General features: G+C 50.3%; 1 protein-coding gene across 1 annotated transcript in view; it reads right to left on the reverse strand.

The window, feature by feature from the left end:
- Positions 1 to 17538, reverse strand: part of SLIT3 (slit guidance ligand 3) — a 555128-nt gene that overhangs the window by 102905 nt on the left and 434685 nt on the right. Inside the window, exons 9-11 of the mRNA XM_033096396.1 lie at positions 14924 to 15065; positions 5683 to 5754; positions 806 to 877 (exon numbers count right to left, since the gene is read on the reverse strand). Of these exons, the coding sequence (XP_032952287.1) occupies positions 806 to 877; positions 5683 to 5754; positions 14924 to 15065 (286 nt within the window). The remainder of the gene's footprint in view (positions 1 to 805; positions 878 to 5682; positions 5755 to 14923; positions 15066 to 17538) is intronic.

Raw genomic sequence — 17538 nt, forward strand, 5'->3', positions numbered from 1 at the left:
GTGAGGATGGGACATATAAGGCGCCTACAACAGTACTTGGCACACAGTACGTGATCCACAAGTACTGCACTTCTTCTAATTACTGCAATCACGGTCATTGCTGCCTGTGTGTTAGGCAGGAAAGGCAGCTCTGGCCCCATTTTGCCTGTGAGGGAACACGCACGGGAGACTCCAGTGACATGCCCTGTGCCACACACTGAGGCACCGACAGAATTGGGACAAAGCTTTATGCTTTGGTGCCCTTGTGGGTTTCTGAGCTCCTGGGGTGAAGCTCTGGTTCCGCCCATGGGACTGCCCTAAGCTTTCAAATCCAGAGAAAGGAAGGGCTTATAGGATGGGGTTGATACTTTCTCAAAATGGCCATGAAGTTGGTTGGGAGAAAAACCTGAAAATCAGGGAAAGAAAATTAGCTCCTCCCCTGCCAAGGCCACATTCATGGGGAAAATACAGATGTCGGGAATAAACAGATGTCACATTCTCTCGCTCCATCTCCCTAGAAGGCGCTGTGAGGCCTGTGGGGTGGGACTGGGGAGTACAGTTAGAGTGGAAGGTGCATTCGAATTAAAAGCCAATAACTGGGCAGGCCGCTGGGCACTTAATCAATAAAAATAACGCATTAGGGTTGTAGAAAAATTCCCCCAGATCAATTTCCCCTGAAGAAATATTTGTTTCTTTGACCAGGTTGCCACAAGTGTGTAAGGGAACATAAAGCCTTGATAAACACCTCCTGAAAAACATGGATGCATCCAGCTCCCATCCCCCCGCGCCCCGGCCCCCACCCCCCACCACTCTGCTCCCCACTTACAGCGACGTGAGTGACTTCAGACCCTGGAAGGCATCTGGGGCAATGTCCGATATCTGATTTTTGCTGATGTCTCTAAAAACATGAACGGGAGAGTCTGAGAACACGGCCATTCCTAAACGTGAATCAAGCATGTCAGGTATTCAAAATGGTGGAGAATTAATTAATCACTCCATCAGTTTTATTTATTTATAGTGCAAGAGAAGGGGCTAAAGGACAATTCAGTTCAACCGCCTCATGATAAAATCAACTCCATGTGTGTCACTCTTCTCGGCTTCCAGAGAATGTTCAGCCCCGGCACCTGGACTTGGACACATGGCTTTGCACATGTGAGTCCACATTTTGCAGGAGGGAAACTGCACCCAGTCAAGTTAGGGCCTTATCTAGGTCACATTCCCAGGCCCTTATTGCATAAATGAGGCAGGAACTGGAGTCCCCCAATGCAGCGCAGGGGTCCTCTAAGCATCGCCTTCTGCCTCATGCCTCAGCAAATGCTTATTTTTGTCCCCCCAAAATCCTGAGTCATTTCACCTCCCCGGTGACTTTTCCTCCCTGACCTGCAGGGAGGTTTTGAGCACTGACTTCCGGCTCCGTGTGACTCAGTGCACCCTCCAGGCCGTGTGACGGAAACGCATCACAAGATTCTCATGGGATGGCGTTGAGCCGTGGGCAGGAGCAAGCCCAGGGTGGTGATGCCCCGGGCTTTGGGACAACAGGAGCAAGAGGGATGCTGTGTGTTAGGAGGCAGCTAGCCGGGCCTGGCTGGTGCAGGGGACCTGGCTCTTCCTCAGAGCCAGGCTGCCCACTCTCCAGCACCCCAGTGACTTCTGAGCACAGTGCTAATGGCACTTCACTGAGAGGGAGGGCGTTCTCTCAGCGTCATTAGCTCAGGGACAGCCGCTGAGCTCCTGTCACTGGAAGGGGAGATGCTCCAATTTCCAGCCACAAGGAGCCTCTCTGGCTGTTTAACAACATAAATCAATGGGTCTTTTGTGCAGAAGAGGGGGAGCTGGGGTCTTGGAGGGTCAACAAGGAGGAGACAAGGGAACAGCGAGAAGAAAGCACATCTAAGCAGATTCTTGAGCAACTGCCTCCAGCGAGGCCTGGCTCCCCGCCCCCAGCCTCTGAAGCACACACTCCTCCAGCCTGTTTCTCGCCTCCTCCTCCTCGTAGCCTTCCCAAACGCCTGCCACCGCCTCTGGCTAGGCCTCTGCTCCCTTTCCTCCCTGCTTCCAAAGCCTGAACGCTGAAAGATACTTCACAGGTTAAGGCTCCTTAGGCACAGCTGCCGAGCTTATCCCTTTAGCTGGCAAGATCGCCTCTGACAAATCCACAGATTGTGCTTGCAGACTCCTCAGCTTACACCAGGCTTTTCTTCAGCGCTCCATTTTTGTATAAGGGTCTTAACAAGCAAATGCCCGGATTATCCTGATCTTGCTCACCCTCAGCATGGCTGCCTAGCAAGGCATTTGAGGCCAGCGTGCAAGGTCTGTGTTCCGATCAGACTGGTGACAGCAACTGGTGTTTCCTCCCCCCACCCCTATCCTGGGATGCCCCTTCGAGGTATGTAGACCTCTCCCATGCAAGAGGAAGTTCTATGATCAGTGGGGAAGCCTTCTGCCTTAGCTTTGTGGGGGCAAACTGGTTTTCAGTCCCCAGCTGGGCTTTCGGACGCACCCCTTTCTACAGCACGAGGTGAGATGTCTCGTGGTTTGGGATGGTGGGGAGTGGAAATTGGAGAAGTGGTAGTCTAGCTGGGACTGGACCCTGGGGTTCATTTCATCTTACTTCTTAATTCTGCAGGCATGGCAGGAAACAGCAGCCCTGTGAGGTGAAGGACCTGGAGTCACAAGTGACAAGGCTATTTCGGTACAGAGCTGGCATCTCGACCCTCCCTTCACTTCATATGATGGATGCAGAACGCAGTGGCACTGGACAGGAAGGCAGGCTGGGAGAGGCGTCAGGTGCCCACTGACCTCCAGTGCTTGACCCCTCCCACTACGGGAGGGTGGTCCCAGAGCAGACTCTCGACCAGTGGTTCTCAAACCTCCAAACTTCACCGGGGTGTTTACTAAAATGCACCCTCAGAGAGTCTGACTTGGTCAGCTGGGGGGCTGGGGTTAGAAATCTGCATACGTTACACAGCTCCAGGTGATCCCCATGCAGGTGGGCCCTGAGTCAAACTGTAGGCCACAGCGTTTTAGAATTTGGTCTCAGACTCACCCCAGTCGCCTGGGACTTATAAACTGAACAACCCAGAGGGAGTGAGTGGCCTTTCCAGATGGCTCAGGACAGGAGGGCAAATTCCAGTGCCCACAAGGGTCAAGCGGGAAATAAAGGGGCGTGCTCTACCTGCGGGGCATGCCACCTGAGATCATGCAAATGAAGAACTCCACACACCATTCTGGCCAAACAACACAGGTTTGTCCTCAGGCGTTAGCGCTACCAGCCAACCAACCCCGTAAGGCAGAGGGGTCCTCTCCAGCGCCAGCTACTCTCCCTCCAGATGGTTTCTCTACCTTGATACTAGTGTTTAACTGCAAGTGTTTTTGTACTAAGCTGACCACTAGAAATTGGTGGGGACAAAGCCATTCATTCAGGGAGAATTCTCCTTCTTGGTGTTATTATTAGAGATAAGAGAAGGATGTGGTTCATTCATAGCTGAAGGGAAGCCTGTTTTCGTTAGATATTAGAGATAAACTCGTCACCTGTACGGAGGAGGAATCCACACTGAGGGTTTTAAAATCCATTCTCACCAGGAACCTTACTTCTCCTGAGCTATCACACTTCAGTCAAGGTTTCTGAAATTCTGTGAGCTGAAAACATTTTTAGTGGTCTCTCTTCCCTACCACCATCCCCTTGGGGGAAAAAAAGGCATCATAATAAATACCATTATAAGTGATCAAAAATTAAATTCACTTTCCAGGTTGTGACTGAGAAGGTCTTATGAATTTTGAATGCACAGATCACGGCAAGTCCAACAGGATGGAGAAAGGACGGTAAAACATAGCCAAGCTCTATATTACCTGGACTTCACAAAAAATTCGAGCAGTAACTTAAATCATGCAAGAGATATAGGTTGGGGCAGTGACTGAACTTGTCATTTTTCACTGGAATTACTATCTGGCTGCATAATCAGGCTGGGCTTTAAAAATGAACTGGGGTGGGGGTAAGGAGACTCAGTGGGGAAGCAGGGAGCCCAGGAGATTAATGGCCCAAGGTTTTAAATATTAAGGCCTATATTTCTACAGCTCCTCCAGCAGGAACGCTGCCAAGGGGAGGGAAGGAAAACATGCTTCGGGCTGGCTCATTATGTCGGTTTCTACTTCTGGAATTGTACCAGCAGAAAATCTTGTTTGGTTTGGATTTCCAGGGAGATGGGAAGTTGGCTTCCTGCGATCTGAGGGAAAGCCTACCAATGCCAGAGTTTCGTGGGGATGTTTATTTTTAACACAAAAGGAGTCAGCGGCACTTAACCTCTTTCACATAGGCCCTCCTCCTCCTCCTCGAGGGAAAGCAGTGACTCAGCCTGGAGTGGAAGGGAACATTAAGTCCAGGTATATTTCTACCTGCCTTCTCGGTCTCCTCGGTGGGGGCCAGAGAGAGCCAGTGCGATGAACACAGCATCTTGATGACTGGGCTGTAATAAATGAGTTCGTAGCCTGGAAGAGGGAAAGACGTCTCTCTCCCAGATTCCTGGAATCTGACAGCAATGGATGGGCCACTTCTGCATCCTACCAGCCTCCCTCCAGACGCCCAGCTCTGGGTGACTCACGGAGCAGTGCCCAGGGCGCTCACAGGATGGGGGCGGGTGGTGTGGACGACATTGCCACAATGGTGGGGATGAGGCCCCTGACGCTCTCAGTGGCTGCCGCGGTACGGAAGGCACAGCGAGCGGTGCAGGTGTCACCAGGCAGTGATAAGACGTAGTGGTGGCAGTGGTATTGGATTGGTCAGAGTGGTGATGGGGATAACCGTGGGCAAGTCATGTTGTCGGGGGATAAGGACCTTTCCAGGCTTCTCATCTCACTTGGAAAGAATAGAAAGTGCTTAGCATAGTCTACAGGGTCCACAGGGTCTAGGCCGTCCCTACCTCTCCACCACCATCCCCACCGCTGTACCCCTCACTCACCCCCCCGCCCCCCAGGCACAGTCCCCGGGGCCTTTCAGTGTCCTGCCCCGAGAGCTTGTCATGCCTCACTCCCTTCCTTCATTCGGGTCACCTTCACACAGAGGCCTCCATGGGCAAAGCCCCCTGAAGATCACCCACTGCCACGCCCGATGCTCTTCTTCCCCTTTGTTTTACTTCCTAGCACTTACCAATTCCGAGGGCTCATCAAGTTCATTTTCTGTGTTCTCCCACTCAAATAGTCACGCTCCACGGGAGCAGACTGTGTTTTAGCTCATTGCACCATCCACAGATCCTAGCACAGCTTCTAGCTCACAGGGGACATTCACTGAGTGGAACTGAATGTGTGCATGGTTGTGGGAATGCTGGTGACAGTGCTGCAGAACGGTACAGTGCCACTGTCACATCTCCCCTGAAACTCCTACTTCAGGGCCACAGCCCCAAAGCCAGGGGACAATAAGAAAAGGGAAGAAAAGCCAGCTGAGCTTCACCTCCCACCCAGGTCATTGTACTTTGCTCGAGTTGGAGAGGCCCTTAGCTCTGAGGTGCCCAAACCCATACGCCTCACCCTCTGAATGCAACACTTGTGACCCTTACCTCCCGCGCTTAGGAGAGCTTTCCAGGCCGGACACTGCACTGTCCAGGCGGAACGTGACCCGGCCTGTCTTCTGAGTAGGCTACCCACCACACCTGACATGTTATCCCCCAAGCTGAAAACATGTGGGCTCGCTTCTCCCCAGGGGAAACTCACATTCGCTTCAGCTTCTTGTACTGGGTGAAGGCTCCGGCAGGGATGGATTTGATGGAGTTCTGTTCCAGGCGTCTGGGAAACAGAGCAGAGAAGAGTCAGTGAAGCACCCACCCACAACCAGAGGTTGCTGAGGGCCCTGCGGACAGAATGGTCTCTCCCGTCACGTGGCACATATTCTTGCTCACAGGAGGCCAGGCGCACTCTGTGCAAAAGCCAAAGACTCATGTTCTGGTGTATGGAGCACCCAGCCCAGGGTCTCACTGACCTTGGGAGAAAGCTAGAAAAGACGACTTCTCCTTGAGGAGTTTTGGTTCTTGCTTATTATAAGATGGCTTTGGAGGCAGCCAGCTTCTTCAAAAAAAAAAAGCTGTAGGAAGTAACCAGAGTGCTGGAAAAGTGAAACGGATAAGAGAAGAAAGAGTAAAAAGAGATGGACTGTGAGCTAGCAATGCTTATATGGAAGCACGTTACTATTCTGTTAAAACGCAACCACGCTGTACAGGGGGTCTATGTAGGCAGAAGTGACAACGGCTGACTTCATTTCTGGGTTTTTCTTTTTTTTTCTTTTCTTTTCTTTTGTCTTCTTTTCTTTCTTTCTTTTTTTGGGTATAATTGACATATTAGTTTCAGGTGTAGAGCATATGATTCAATGTTTGTTTCTGGGCTGTTCTAATACGGTGGAGAAAAAGCCTTCAAGTCTTTAGCTTCCAGACTGACATTCATCAGACTGGCTCCCTGACATACTGGTGGCCCCAGGGGACCCGGCTGGACCACTTCCCCGGGCTGCGGCACAAATCTATGGCTATAACATCTTACGGACTTTCCTGAAATGCTTCTTCCTGTCCTATTACTCTGGGAAGACAAGAGATGCTGCAGGCCCAGGGCTCAGAGCTTCCTTGGAAGAGAAAAGGCCGGGAGAGCAAGGAACATTTCCATTCTTTATTCTTTCATCTCTCAAATGACTTCCTGTCACCAGGAACAGGTGTGGTGGGAAAGAGGCCTGAGCAGGAGGCAGGGCCCTCTATTAGAGGTGATGAATGGTACCCAGGCCCAGGCTGAGGACTCAGCATCTCCCCGTCATCCATCTCTCTTGTCTCCAAAGGTGTGGATCTTTTCATCACTTCCTCATTTGGCATGGATGCTTCCCAAACCCTCAGCTGGGGAGACTTACAGACAAGGTGTGTGTGGGGAGGGGGGTGGGCCGCTGGAGGAGGAAACGGGAGGAACTGGCTCCCTCAGAGGCTACATCTCGTGGATGCACATTTCTGGCTGGGATGAACCTGTTCATCTTGAAGAGTAATTCTTGCTGCAGAGCCGGGGAGACAGTCGTATTAATTTGTGCCTCTGCGATCTCCTCTTCATTGGGGGAACAGAGTATTTGTTACTGGAACCGCTAATGGAGCAGTTTGCCAGCAATTTTCCCATTTCAAACAACATCTCAGCTGCTAATGTGGAACGGTTTGTCAGGCCTACCCATAACACAGACAAATCACTCTCCGGGCCGAAGGAAGGGGGAGAAAGATGAAGGGCGGGTGAGGGGAGAGAGGGGGCATCAGGACAGATCATTCTTGGATGCCGGAAGAATGGAGTCTACCAATGAGACTGCCACGGTCTGTTAAGAAAGCCTTTGTGGCCAGCCAGAAAGCGGGGGTGTGCTCTGCTGGGCCCGTGGGCACAGGCTGGCTGGGCAGGGACCTGGCTGGCTCACGGTGAGCCACAAAAACATGCCACACGGTCTCAGAGGCTGCAGACTCCTGATGCAGCTGCCCACCGAGGCAGCGGGCTTGGGCAGGCTGCCTTCACTGAGAAGTTCCAAGGACATTCTCGGTTTCTAGACGAGCAGAGTTCAGCAGGGGTTTCTCAGCCGAGGAGGCAGCAGCTCTATGTGTAGGTCTCTGGGGCGGCCAGTCAGGTAGCAAATGCTCTCCAGGAATCCTGTGATTCACCTGCCACTTTGGCAAGGGACTGTGGCTGGATGATGCCTCTGGAGAGAGCCGCTGTCCGTTAATGATGGTGATCCCATCAGCTTTTCCAAGAGGACCCATTGCTCCCAGTCATGTCAGCACTGGGTGTGAGGTCAGGTGGCTGCCACGCAGTTCAAAACCAATGACCCTCCACTTTAGGGATGGGTGCAGGGCTAAGGGAGGGATGCATCGGTGAGCAGGAGGTGATACCTGCACCCAAAGAGCTTAATCCTCTGGTGACAGAGGCCAGCTCAAAACGGCCCATCACAGAACCAAATTTTATTGCTACTGCACAGGAAGAACTATCTTTTATGGCGTTGAGTTGATTTATGTCTATTATCTCTTTTAATCCTTACACTTATGAGGCAAGTTGTGTTGGCCCCATCCGGTGGATAAGGACAATAAAACCTGGAGGGATCAAATAGCCTGTCCAAGCTGACGGAGCTAGTAAGTGGCAGAACTGCCATCTCTCTGTTTCTACCCGCTGGACACACTCCCTATTTTTTTGAAAAAGCAGAAACTGAGACCCAGAGACGAAAGTGGCTTTCCCAAAGTCACAGAAAAGTTTCAGGGGTGACGAGCCCAGGGCTCCTTCTGACATATCGTGCAGCCTCTGCAGAAGTACGTATTTTGTAAAACGGCTGTAGGAGTTGAGGGAAGATGGAATGCAGATGTGACTATGGATGAAATACGCGAATAGCACAAAGGTGTGATTTTTGAACAAAGAATTCCAACCTAAGCCTGTGACCCTGGCAGGGACGTTGCTGTGCATCCTGTACTCGAGACATAGTCTCTATGCAGCAGGTACCCGTGGTGGCTTTTACACGTAGCCCAGTCCTACAGCCGGGAACACGCATGCAGAGATCCATTCTCCCGGGGACAAAAATTCAGTGTGAAGGACAAAAGGAAGCATTCACATCAGCAGAAACGGTCACACTTAGGGATGTGTCTGAAGCCAGCAGCTGTTTTAGGTCTCTCTTAACTGGCACATGTTGTCTTTCTTTGTCTGGCAAACATTGTTTAGGCTGCAAACTGCTTTCCTAGAACTAGCACAGAAACAAACATACCAATCAAACGTCTGAGCGTCTTCTGGCACAAGTAAAAACAGTGGGAACTTCGGATGGGGATTTCAGTCATTTGCGCTGGTATGGATTTGCCCTAGTTCCTTGGTGCTTCCTTAATGATCCGTCGTTTGCAAACAGGCAACTGAACACAATATATTTCTAGCAATACATAAGTCAACATGTCGCCAGAGAGACTGGCAGGGACACGGCTATGTAGGGCCTGGCTGCGGGTCACCCGGCAAAGGGGTCCCGGAGCTGGGCTGGACTCCTGGTGGGGGTGTGGCTGAGGCAGTGACGATGAGGGACAGCTGCCATTCACTGCGGGCTTTTTATACGTCAGACACGGGCTCTTCACACACTGGCTCACTGTATTTAAGACCACAAAGCAAGTGGTCTTATTCATATGCCCATTTTACGGACAAGGAAGTCGTGGTGCAGAGAGGCGAGTTTGCCTAACTCCAGGCTGCACGTCAGGGCCTGGACTGACCCCAGACTGGTCTGACTCAGACGTCTGCGTTCTTAACCCCTAGGCTACACTGCCTCCTGTAGAAGTCACCATAGTGAGAGTTTACGATGGTTCTTACGTCTTTCCCATCTCTCTTAGTTTTCCCTTGACTTGGGAGCGCGTCAGGATGTCCAGATCCATGTTTATCCCTGGCCCACGTCATCCGGGGCCATTTGGTTGGAGACCAGACCATGATTCAGTTTCGGATGCTTCACTGTGCTCGGGATAGCGCTGAAGGGGAAGGTTCCCGTCAGTCACATCCCTGGCCTCTCCCTTTCTTTTCCTTAGCTGCTGGTGGTTCTTTGGAAAGGCCGGGAGCCCTACCCTCCTGCACTGAGTTTACGTGTTTGGGCCACAGCAAAGATGAGGAACGTATGTGTGTGGCATGAGCCGTTCCTACGCTACTCTGCAGAACACCTGGCATTGCCCACAGAATACAGGGGTGCAGACCCGGAGCCCGATTTGCTCTTGTTACATACAGATGCCCAGAGGCCCTCCAACAGAGGACACCTGTGTTTCTTCTTAGAAAAACCATGCGTGAAGAATAGTATGGGACCTTGGGACTAATCATTCTGTCACATTGTATATGTATACATGTGCGTAAGGTTTTTCTTTTTAGAGTCCATTTGCTAGCTTCCAAACAGTGTGCCCCTTTCCTACATGGTATGTTATTTAATCTTCCAGGAACATCTCTAGTAGGTACAACGAGCCCCATTTTTCAAAGTGGGATCTGAGGGAGCCAGCTGTTAAGGAAACATGCCCAAAGCAAGAGGCAGAATGGGATTCACACCAGGACTATTCATCCCGAGGCTCCGTTCTGAGTTCTCCTGCGACCTGGTCGGCTTCCCTTTTACACCCGCTGCCCCGATCCCATCCCACCTCTCTTCCTTCCACGATGGCAGCCCCGCAGACACACACCTGGGGCTCTCAGAGCATTTTGAGAATCACTGATAGCAATGATTTCCAGAGCGCTGCTGCCTTTCCATTCTGCCTTTTTGTTGTTGATTTTTAGTTCTCTCTCGGTCTCTCTCTTTAAAATCCCCTAGTGACCAGTGAAATGGGAGGATATTTGCTTTTGTTGTCTCCCCACCCCAGACAAACAATGGGGTGCGGTGAGGCCCGGTGCAAAGGGGGGCTACTTTCTTCCCTAGATGCCTTCTCTTCTCACTTGGCCTTTAAAGCCCATCCACAGCCGTTCCTCAGCAAATAAATTAACCAGCTACAGTGGAAGGCACGAGACACTGGATGCCACCACGTGGGGGTGTGGAGCAAACATGGAAGAAGATGGGACAGAGATTAAGGCGGGGCGTGAGGTACAGATGGCCCCTCTCCAGCCTCGAGGATCCAGGAGGGTGGACTGATGATGACAGAACAGAGAAGCATGTGGGTCTCTGGCTCTTCCTAGAACCCATCCCTGCTGGAGGCGGGAGCGGGTTGAGAGAAAAGTTGGGGAGCAGCAAGAGCAGTGCTGTTCATGGGAGCTCAGTTTCGAGGAACACCTGCAGCGAACCATCTCACTGCGGGTTCTCTGGAAGAAAGCTATTATTAGGAGGAACTGGCTGTGTGGGGAGACCAGCACACACTCCCCTGAGCTGCTCTGGCTTGGGAAAAATCTAAAATCCTGCCTGATTGCTTTGCGTGAAAGAGAGAGCACCCCCTGCAAAATATTGGAGAGGACAGAACCCCTCCCAAGGTTTAAGAACACCACTACCAGCTAACGACTGAGGAGTAGAGAGCCAGACATGGTGCCAAGCACGCTTAAGGAGAAAGGAGAAATATGGATGGTGGTTATGGACACGAGGCGGAATTCTTGGTAGTAAAAAGAAAAAGTCCCATTCGGCTGACTTTGGGATGATAAATCAGACACTTCCTATTCATCCTGGGGTGTACCCTGAAGTTTCAACTCTCTGCTCCCTTTTTTCTCATCTTCCAACCTCCTCCATCGGCTGGTCTTCTCTCACTGCTAAGAGGATGCATTTTAGCTGCTTTAAAGACTTTCAGGCCAACCCACAGGTCCCTGAGCGCGGGCTTTGTTGCTTCTAGGAACAAGCAGGTTTCCTCCTCCAAGTTCTTTCTTACAGGTCACCTCTCCCAGGACCCTCCAACCGTAGTCTTGCCTCCTCTGCTTTAATGTCTCAGCTTTATTTCATCTCAGGAGAATGAGGCAAGCACAGCACGTGAATGAAGACCTGGGCAATCTGTCTGATGGGCTGTGGGTGCCAGGTAAGCAGGGGCAGTCTTATTTGCATGTCTGCATACATTTGCATGAAAATGAGCTACTGCCAGGCTCAATTTATAACGCTCGTGGCTAGGCTAGTTCTTGAACCTATTCTTTCAACCGTAACTTTCAAAGAACTGACCTAGCTTTACGGAGGGACCTCTTATTCAGGCAGTTCCAGCTCCTATGGATTCTAACCCCTCTGATCGCGCCTAATAGAAGTGGTGGGAGTAATAGCAGTATCACTAAGAGCAGTGGTAAAATCACAACTATCATTGCTAACACAGTATACCCATGTACCAGACCCAATGCTAAGCATTTGACAGCAAACGTTCACTTAATTTTCACAAGAAGTATTGAAAAGGTACCATTAGCCTCTGCATTTTTCAGTTGAGGAAACCAAGACTCAGAAACGTTATTGGTCAATGCCTAAAAGGCAGGGCTGGCGTGAGAATGTGGATTTGCCTGAATCCATGGTCTACACGCTTAACCACCTGGTTGTCGTTTGTGGTTGCTTATTTTTGGAAGTACTCTAGGTTAGTCATTCCCAGACTTTGGGATTTCATGGGCTAGGTGGTTACAGACCTTTTATTTTGCCAATTAAGGCATTCTCTCGCTCTCTCAGTTATACATACTACACATTCATATAAAGATGTACATTTAAAATTCTATAATGACTATGTCTATAATTAAACACATATTTAACACATACATGTATCCTGCCTTCAGTGGCCGTCATTTTATAAAAGAAATGGCATTTTTAATAACAACAAAAGCAGAATAAGGAAGTCCAGGCATTTACAATAAAGGACATTCCTTTAAGCTGAATATTTTTGCTCAATGGAAAAACATCATGTTGTTCTTGTTTTTCTCACTTTACCCCAAATCAGGCAAAACTCACTAATAATCAGAGAGCCTCTGGGAAATCACTTCTCCAGCTTGTTAATATCCCCTTTAACATTCGGTGTTCAGGTGTGAGCTCAACAGCCCAGGTGTGGTGTGGTGTGCGGGGGCCCCACCTATGACGTGGACATCTGCAGTTTCTCTTTCCCAGACACCTGAGCCGTGCGCCTTTGAGGTAGCGAGATGTGGAGCAGGAGAGCAAGGTGGGCAGACCTCCTGTGCCAGGGGTGGGGGAGGGGGGCAGTGGTGACAGCCTGACCACACAGACTGACCTCTTTCCTCAGGCTGTGGTTTGAGACCTGGTCAAGGGGAAATCTGTGCCTGCCGAAGAGAAAACCTGGCAGATGGAGAAAGAAAGTAACCATCTATGGGGATCTGAAATGACGAATGTTGGCAGGAATTCTATCTTGAACATCCATCTCGGAGCGGGGGGGCAGAGTCCTCCCTTGGAGTGACGGGGGTGCATCTTATAAAGAGGAGCAAAGGGTTAATTGGGTGGAGAGAGAAATGGGGCTGGGAGTGAAGTGGGAAGACCATGGGCGGGGAGAGGAAGAGCAGGGGGAGGATGAATCAAGGGAAGGGAGAAAAAGAGAAGGGAAAAGGCTGCAGAAAGGGAAGAGAGGGAGAGACAGGGATAAACAGAAATGGTAGGAGGGAAGCAGAGGGATAAGGAGGAGAGTCGGTGAGGTCTAAGGGAATTCCATGCAAAGAGGGGCTCCTCAAGGCTAGAGTCTGGACCTCAAGGAGTGAAGAAGAGTTACGGTAAAACACAAAGGGAGTCAACTGGTGATTCTTGCTGAAAGGATGACTGAGGGCTGAGTGAAGGTGGATGAACACCACAGACAGTGTGGATGTCAGGCCAAGAGGACACTTTGCTAATTAGCTTCTACCTGCAGGAAGGGTGCGGAGGCATGGATCGCGTCCCCTGGGGCTGGGGAAGAAAGTATTAAAGGAAATCAGAGAAAAGCTGGCCAAGCTGATGAAGAAAGAGGGAATAAGGCCCCACGGTTGGAAGTCACATGTTTCTTCTCCTCTCACTTAGGGTGAAACCAAAATCCTTAACATGCCTCCGTGATCTGGCCCTCATTACCCCTCTGACCTCACCCTGTGACACTCTCCCTTGTGTTCGCTCCATACTGGCCTTCTGGTACACCAGGCAGACTCCTACCTCAGGGCCTTTGCACATGCTATTCCAGCTTTCTGCAACACTCTACCTTCAGATAGTCACTTGTTGTTGTTTTTTTCTCATTTACTTCAAGTCCTTTCCTTGGTTTAGTTTTCTCCATAGAACCTACAACTGTCTATTATATGATCTCACTTGTTTTGCTTTATTGGTTATCACAGTCTTCCCACCACTAGAACACAAGCACCACAAAAGCAGAAACTGCGTCTGTTTGCTGATGCTCCCAAACACAGAGCAAAGACTGGGACACAGTGAGCTCCTAACAGATGTTTGTAGAGTGAATGCAGGAATGGAGGAGCCAAGGGGCCCCCTATTGGACTGCACTGGGACCCAAAGGGCAGGCCGAGGAGGGTGAGGGGGAGGAGGAAGAAAACGAGGAAGATGGGGGAGGGAGGTGGACATGATGCAGGAGCAGAGAGGCGAGGGAAATGAATGCTTTTTATTCAGAGGGATTCGGCTAATGATGTTTTCAACAGGAGGGTCCCACCTAATCATGTTTTTAATAAAGCCACCTAAAGGTGAAGGCAGAAAATGAGAACAATTGTTGTCATATAAAGAGCGACCTGGAGGTCAAAGCCGACTGGCGCTCTCCTCAATCCCGGATGAGACACCAGCCGTTTTCTAGCGCATGAGGGAGTAGTGGGCAAAACTGAGCTCCGTGGACAAACACATTTGACTGGAATTTTGGACAGCTGTGCACACACACAAACACGTCCAATCTTGTCTCTACCCGAAGATCAATCTAGGGGACAACGGTCCAATCTGAAGTGATTCAGAGCTCAGTCTCTTGCTATGGAGTCAGTGCATCCTTCGTACTCGTCCCACCATGACCACCACCACCTTCCAGAGCACGTGCCCATGTGCCAGGGATGGTGGTAAGTGCTTACATGCAGTATTTCATGTCGTTTTCACAAGGGCTCTCTGAGAGTACTATAATTATCCTGTTATTAGAGGTGAGAAAACGCAACATGAAAGAGCAATCATTTCGCCCAAAGTCAACCAGCCGGCCCATGGCGCCAGGACACAATCACGGGGTGACTCCAGGCCAGGACCTGGCAAACCTCTCCTGTAAAGGGCCAAATAGGACGTGCATTAGGCTGCTGGGTCACAGCCACTCACTCCTGCCTTAGAGCCATGCACAATACGTAAACAAACAGGTGTGGCTGTATTCCAAGAACATACAAAGCTAGGTGGCAGGTATATTAGGCCCACGGGCTGTAGTGTGCTGATGGAGTCTACGCTGTTGACCACAGAGCTACCATACCTGGGGGAGCCTGGAAGCACCGCAAAGAGATTCCTGAGGGTCAGCTCTAGCAGCCCAACAGGCTGCCTGCTTACTGGGGGATTGGCTGAGGCAGTGAAGTGGACTCGCCAGGGACAGAGGGTGGCAGAAGGGGCACTTACATTTCCACGATGCCCTCTGGCAAGTTGGCGGGGATCTCCGTCAAGCCCTTCCCGCGACAATCCACGATGTTATTACTGCAAGTGCAGGCCGACGGGCAGGAGATGGAGTTGGCATTGCAGGATGGAGGCTCTGAGTGGGGGCCTGTGGGGCCAGAACACAATGGTCAACTCACGTCAGTGTCAGGAGCCTCCTGGGCTTGTGGGCCCCTTAACCAGCTTCCCAATGAGACGGCGCTGCTGATAAAGCTACCTGAAAAATTATCAGCAGCTGACATCTCCGCTCATCTCAGAGACACGGCTGCCACTGGCTGAATACTGAGCCAAGAAGAGAGACTCTGACCTTGAGCTGACTATTTCTGGATTATTCCACCTGCTCTGTCATTGCATCATTCTAGCCTTTCAGAGAAAGAGGTCCTCTCAGAGTCAATCACACATGAAAATATGCAAAGAGCTTATCCTGGGACCGCTTTCTCAGGGTGCCCAATGTCTGAATGACACCCTAGAGTTTTTGGCTTTTATCTGGGAATTGATGCTGAGTGTAGATACGCCTTCATTCCTTTCTCAAGTGGCTGGAAATCACTATCAAAACCAGGTGGGAGGAAAAAAGGTGGCAGAATTTCCCCATCTGGGGCATCAATGTCCATATTTCAATACAGTCATCAGCAGGGACACCCAAGACATTTTAATAGCTGTTATGCCCAGAGAACATGCAAATGAAACTTATTAGAAAAAAAATAAGTTACTACATATTTTCAACTCGGCTCTTACTTTGGTCTGAGATGAGAACCAGTGTGATGTTAAAGCAAACTGGTAAAAACCCAAGAAAATGGAATCCAAGGAGGTTACTTAGAAAGGCAAACGTAGACAAACACACCCATCTGCCAGCGAAATCAAGATTCGAAGAGTCACAAGAGTCATAATCACTGTCGTGGCCACGTCAAATCTCTCATACGAGAAGTAAATTCAAATGTTTTCAACACAATATATACGTTTTCATGCTATGACTACTTCTTCAAAGTGAGGTAAGAATCTCAAACCTGTGGTTAGCTTTTCAAGTGTGGACATTGTGGTCCAAAAGGTAGACTCAGCCCAATGGCTCTCATCCCTCTCCTGCTGGATTCAGCCACAGGGGTCATTTCAGAGTCTTTCCATCTCCCTTTTCCCAGAGCAAAGGGCCACAGGCGAGACCAAACCCAGCATAACTCTGCAGACAGCCTCACAGCTCAGACACGAAACTTCTGGCTGGGAGCTGTCGATAGAGACTAAACATGAAACACAGAAAATGACTGCAGGGAAAAGTGATCTGCGTTTGGCCTCTGTTCACTGGACGAGCTGAGTCTGGGCAGGCAGAGTGAGTCCAGCTACAGAAGTTGCATCAGAAGACTGACTGGGCCTGGGGCAAGTCGTCGTGTGGACACTGAGTGAGACTCACGAGTACGATGGAGACGGCTGCCATGCTCAGTAGTCCCCATGCCTGGGGGTGATCCTTCTGTAGGGGTTCAAACGGATGTCTGTGGCTTAATTTGGGAGGTTTGCCTTGCCAGAAAGTGCCAACCCAGTGATCACAGAGTCTTATTTTTCCCATGGTGCCTCTCTCTCACACTCACACACACACAATTTTCTTTTTTTAAACATCCTCTTCACTGGACATTTGAGAAAATATTCTTGTCTAGGGTACAAGGACTTCGAACTCTCCAGTGTCACACTAGTGGGTCCAATGGAGACCATGGGAAATGCCAGAGAGATGATAACTTACACTAAACTCCCCACCTGGAACATTCATGTTCTTAGAGAAAGAGGTGATACTGGCTTTGTTCCAAACTGTGAAAGTCTTTACATTTCTAAGACAATGGCAAGCCGGAGAGCCTCCCTGTCAGAGCCTCAGATCAGGAAGGAGAATGTCACGGCGGAGAGCGTGGGCTCTGGAGTCCCACTGCCCCGATTTGAATCCTAGTTCTATCATTTCACCCTTATGTCCCTGTGCCTCAGTTTTCCCCATCTGTAAAATGGGTGGGGGGGGACTAACAATGCTTATTTCATAGCATGGTTTTGTTGTGAAGGCAAAGGAAGTTAATGCATGTAAAGTATTTACAAGAATGCATGGCACAGAGTCAGAGCTCAGGAATGCCTGCTATTGTTTCCATCCTTTTTAATGTTATTATTACCAACTGTCTGCAAGACCTTGGGCTAGTCGTGGTACCCACTCTGAGCTTTTCGCTACCTTCTCAGTGAGTAAGGAGTTTGGATTGCAGATGTCTGAAGTCCTTTTTGGGTCTAACGACTAACTACTCCTGTTCTTCAGAAAAATGGAAGCAGAAGTGAGATACCTAACAGCACACCTCTCTTTGCAGGTGACTAAGAGGACCTACAGTGTGATGGCCTCCTATCCCCTCACCCACATCCCGGGGAGGCTGGGAGCAGTACAGCTTCAGACGCGGGGCTTTTGGAGCACAGATGGCGCTCCTCCAAAGAAAACTGCCAGGTCTGGCCCTCCACATCAAGGGGTAAGCTTCAGACAAAGTCAGGGAGAATTGCCTCAGCCCGGGTACCGTCCTGTTTGGGAAATGTTGGGCTCCTGGGAGGGCTGGAGTCGGAGCTCCTGCATTTCCATCCAT

The sequence above is a fragment of the Rhinolophus ferrumequinum genome, chromosome 24 (genome assembly GCF_004115265.2).
Source record: "Rhinolophus ferrumequinum isolate MPI-CBG mRhiFer1 chromosome 24, mRhiFer1_v1.p, whole genome shotgun sequence".
Lineage (NCBI taxonomy): Eukaryota > Metazoa > Chordata > Mammalia > Chiroptera > Rhinolophidae > Rhinolophus > Rhinolophus ferrumequinum.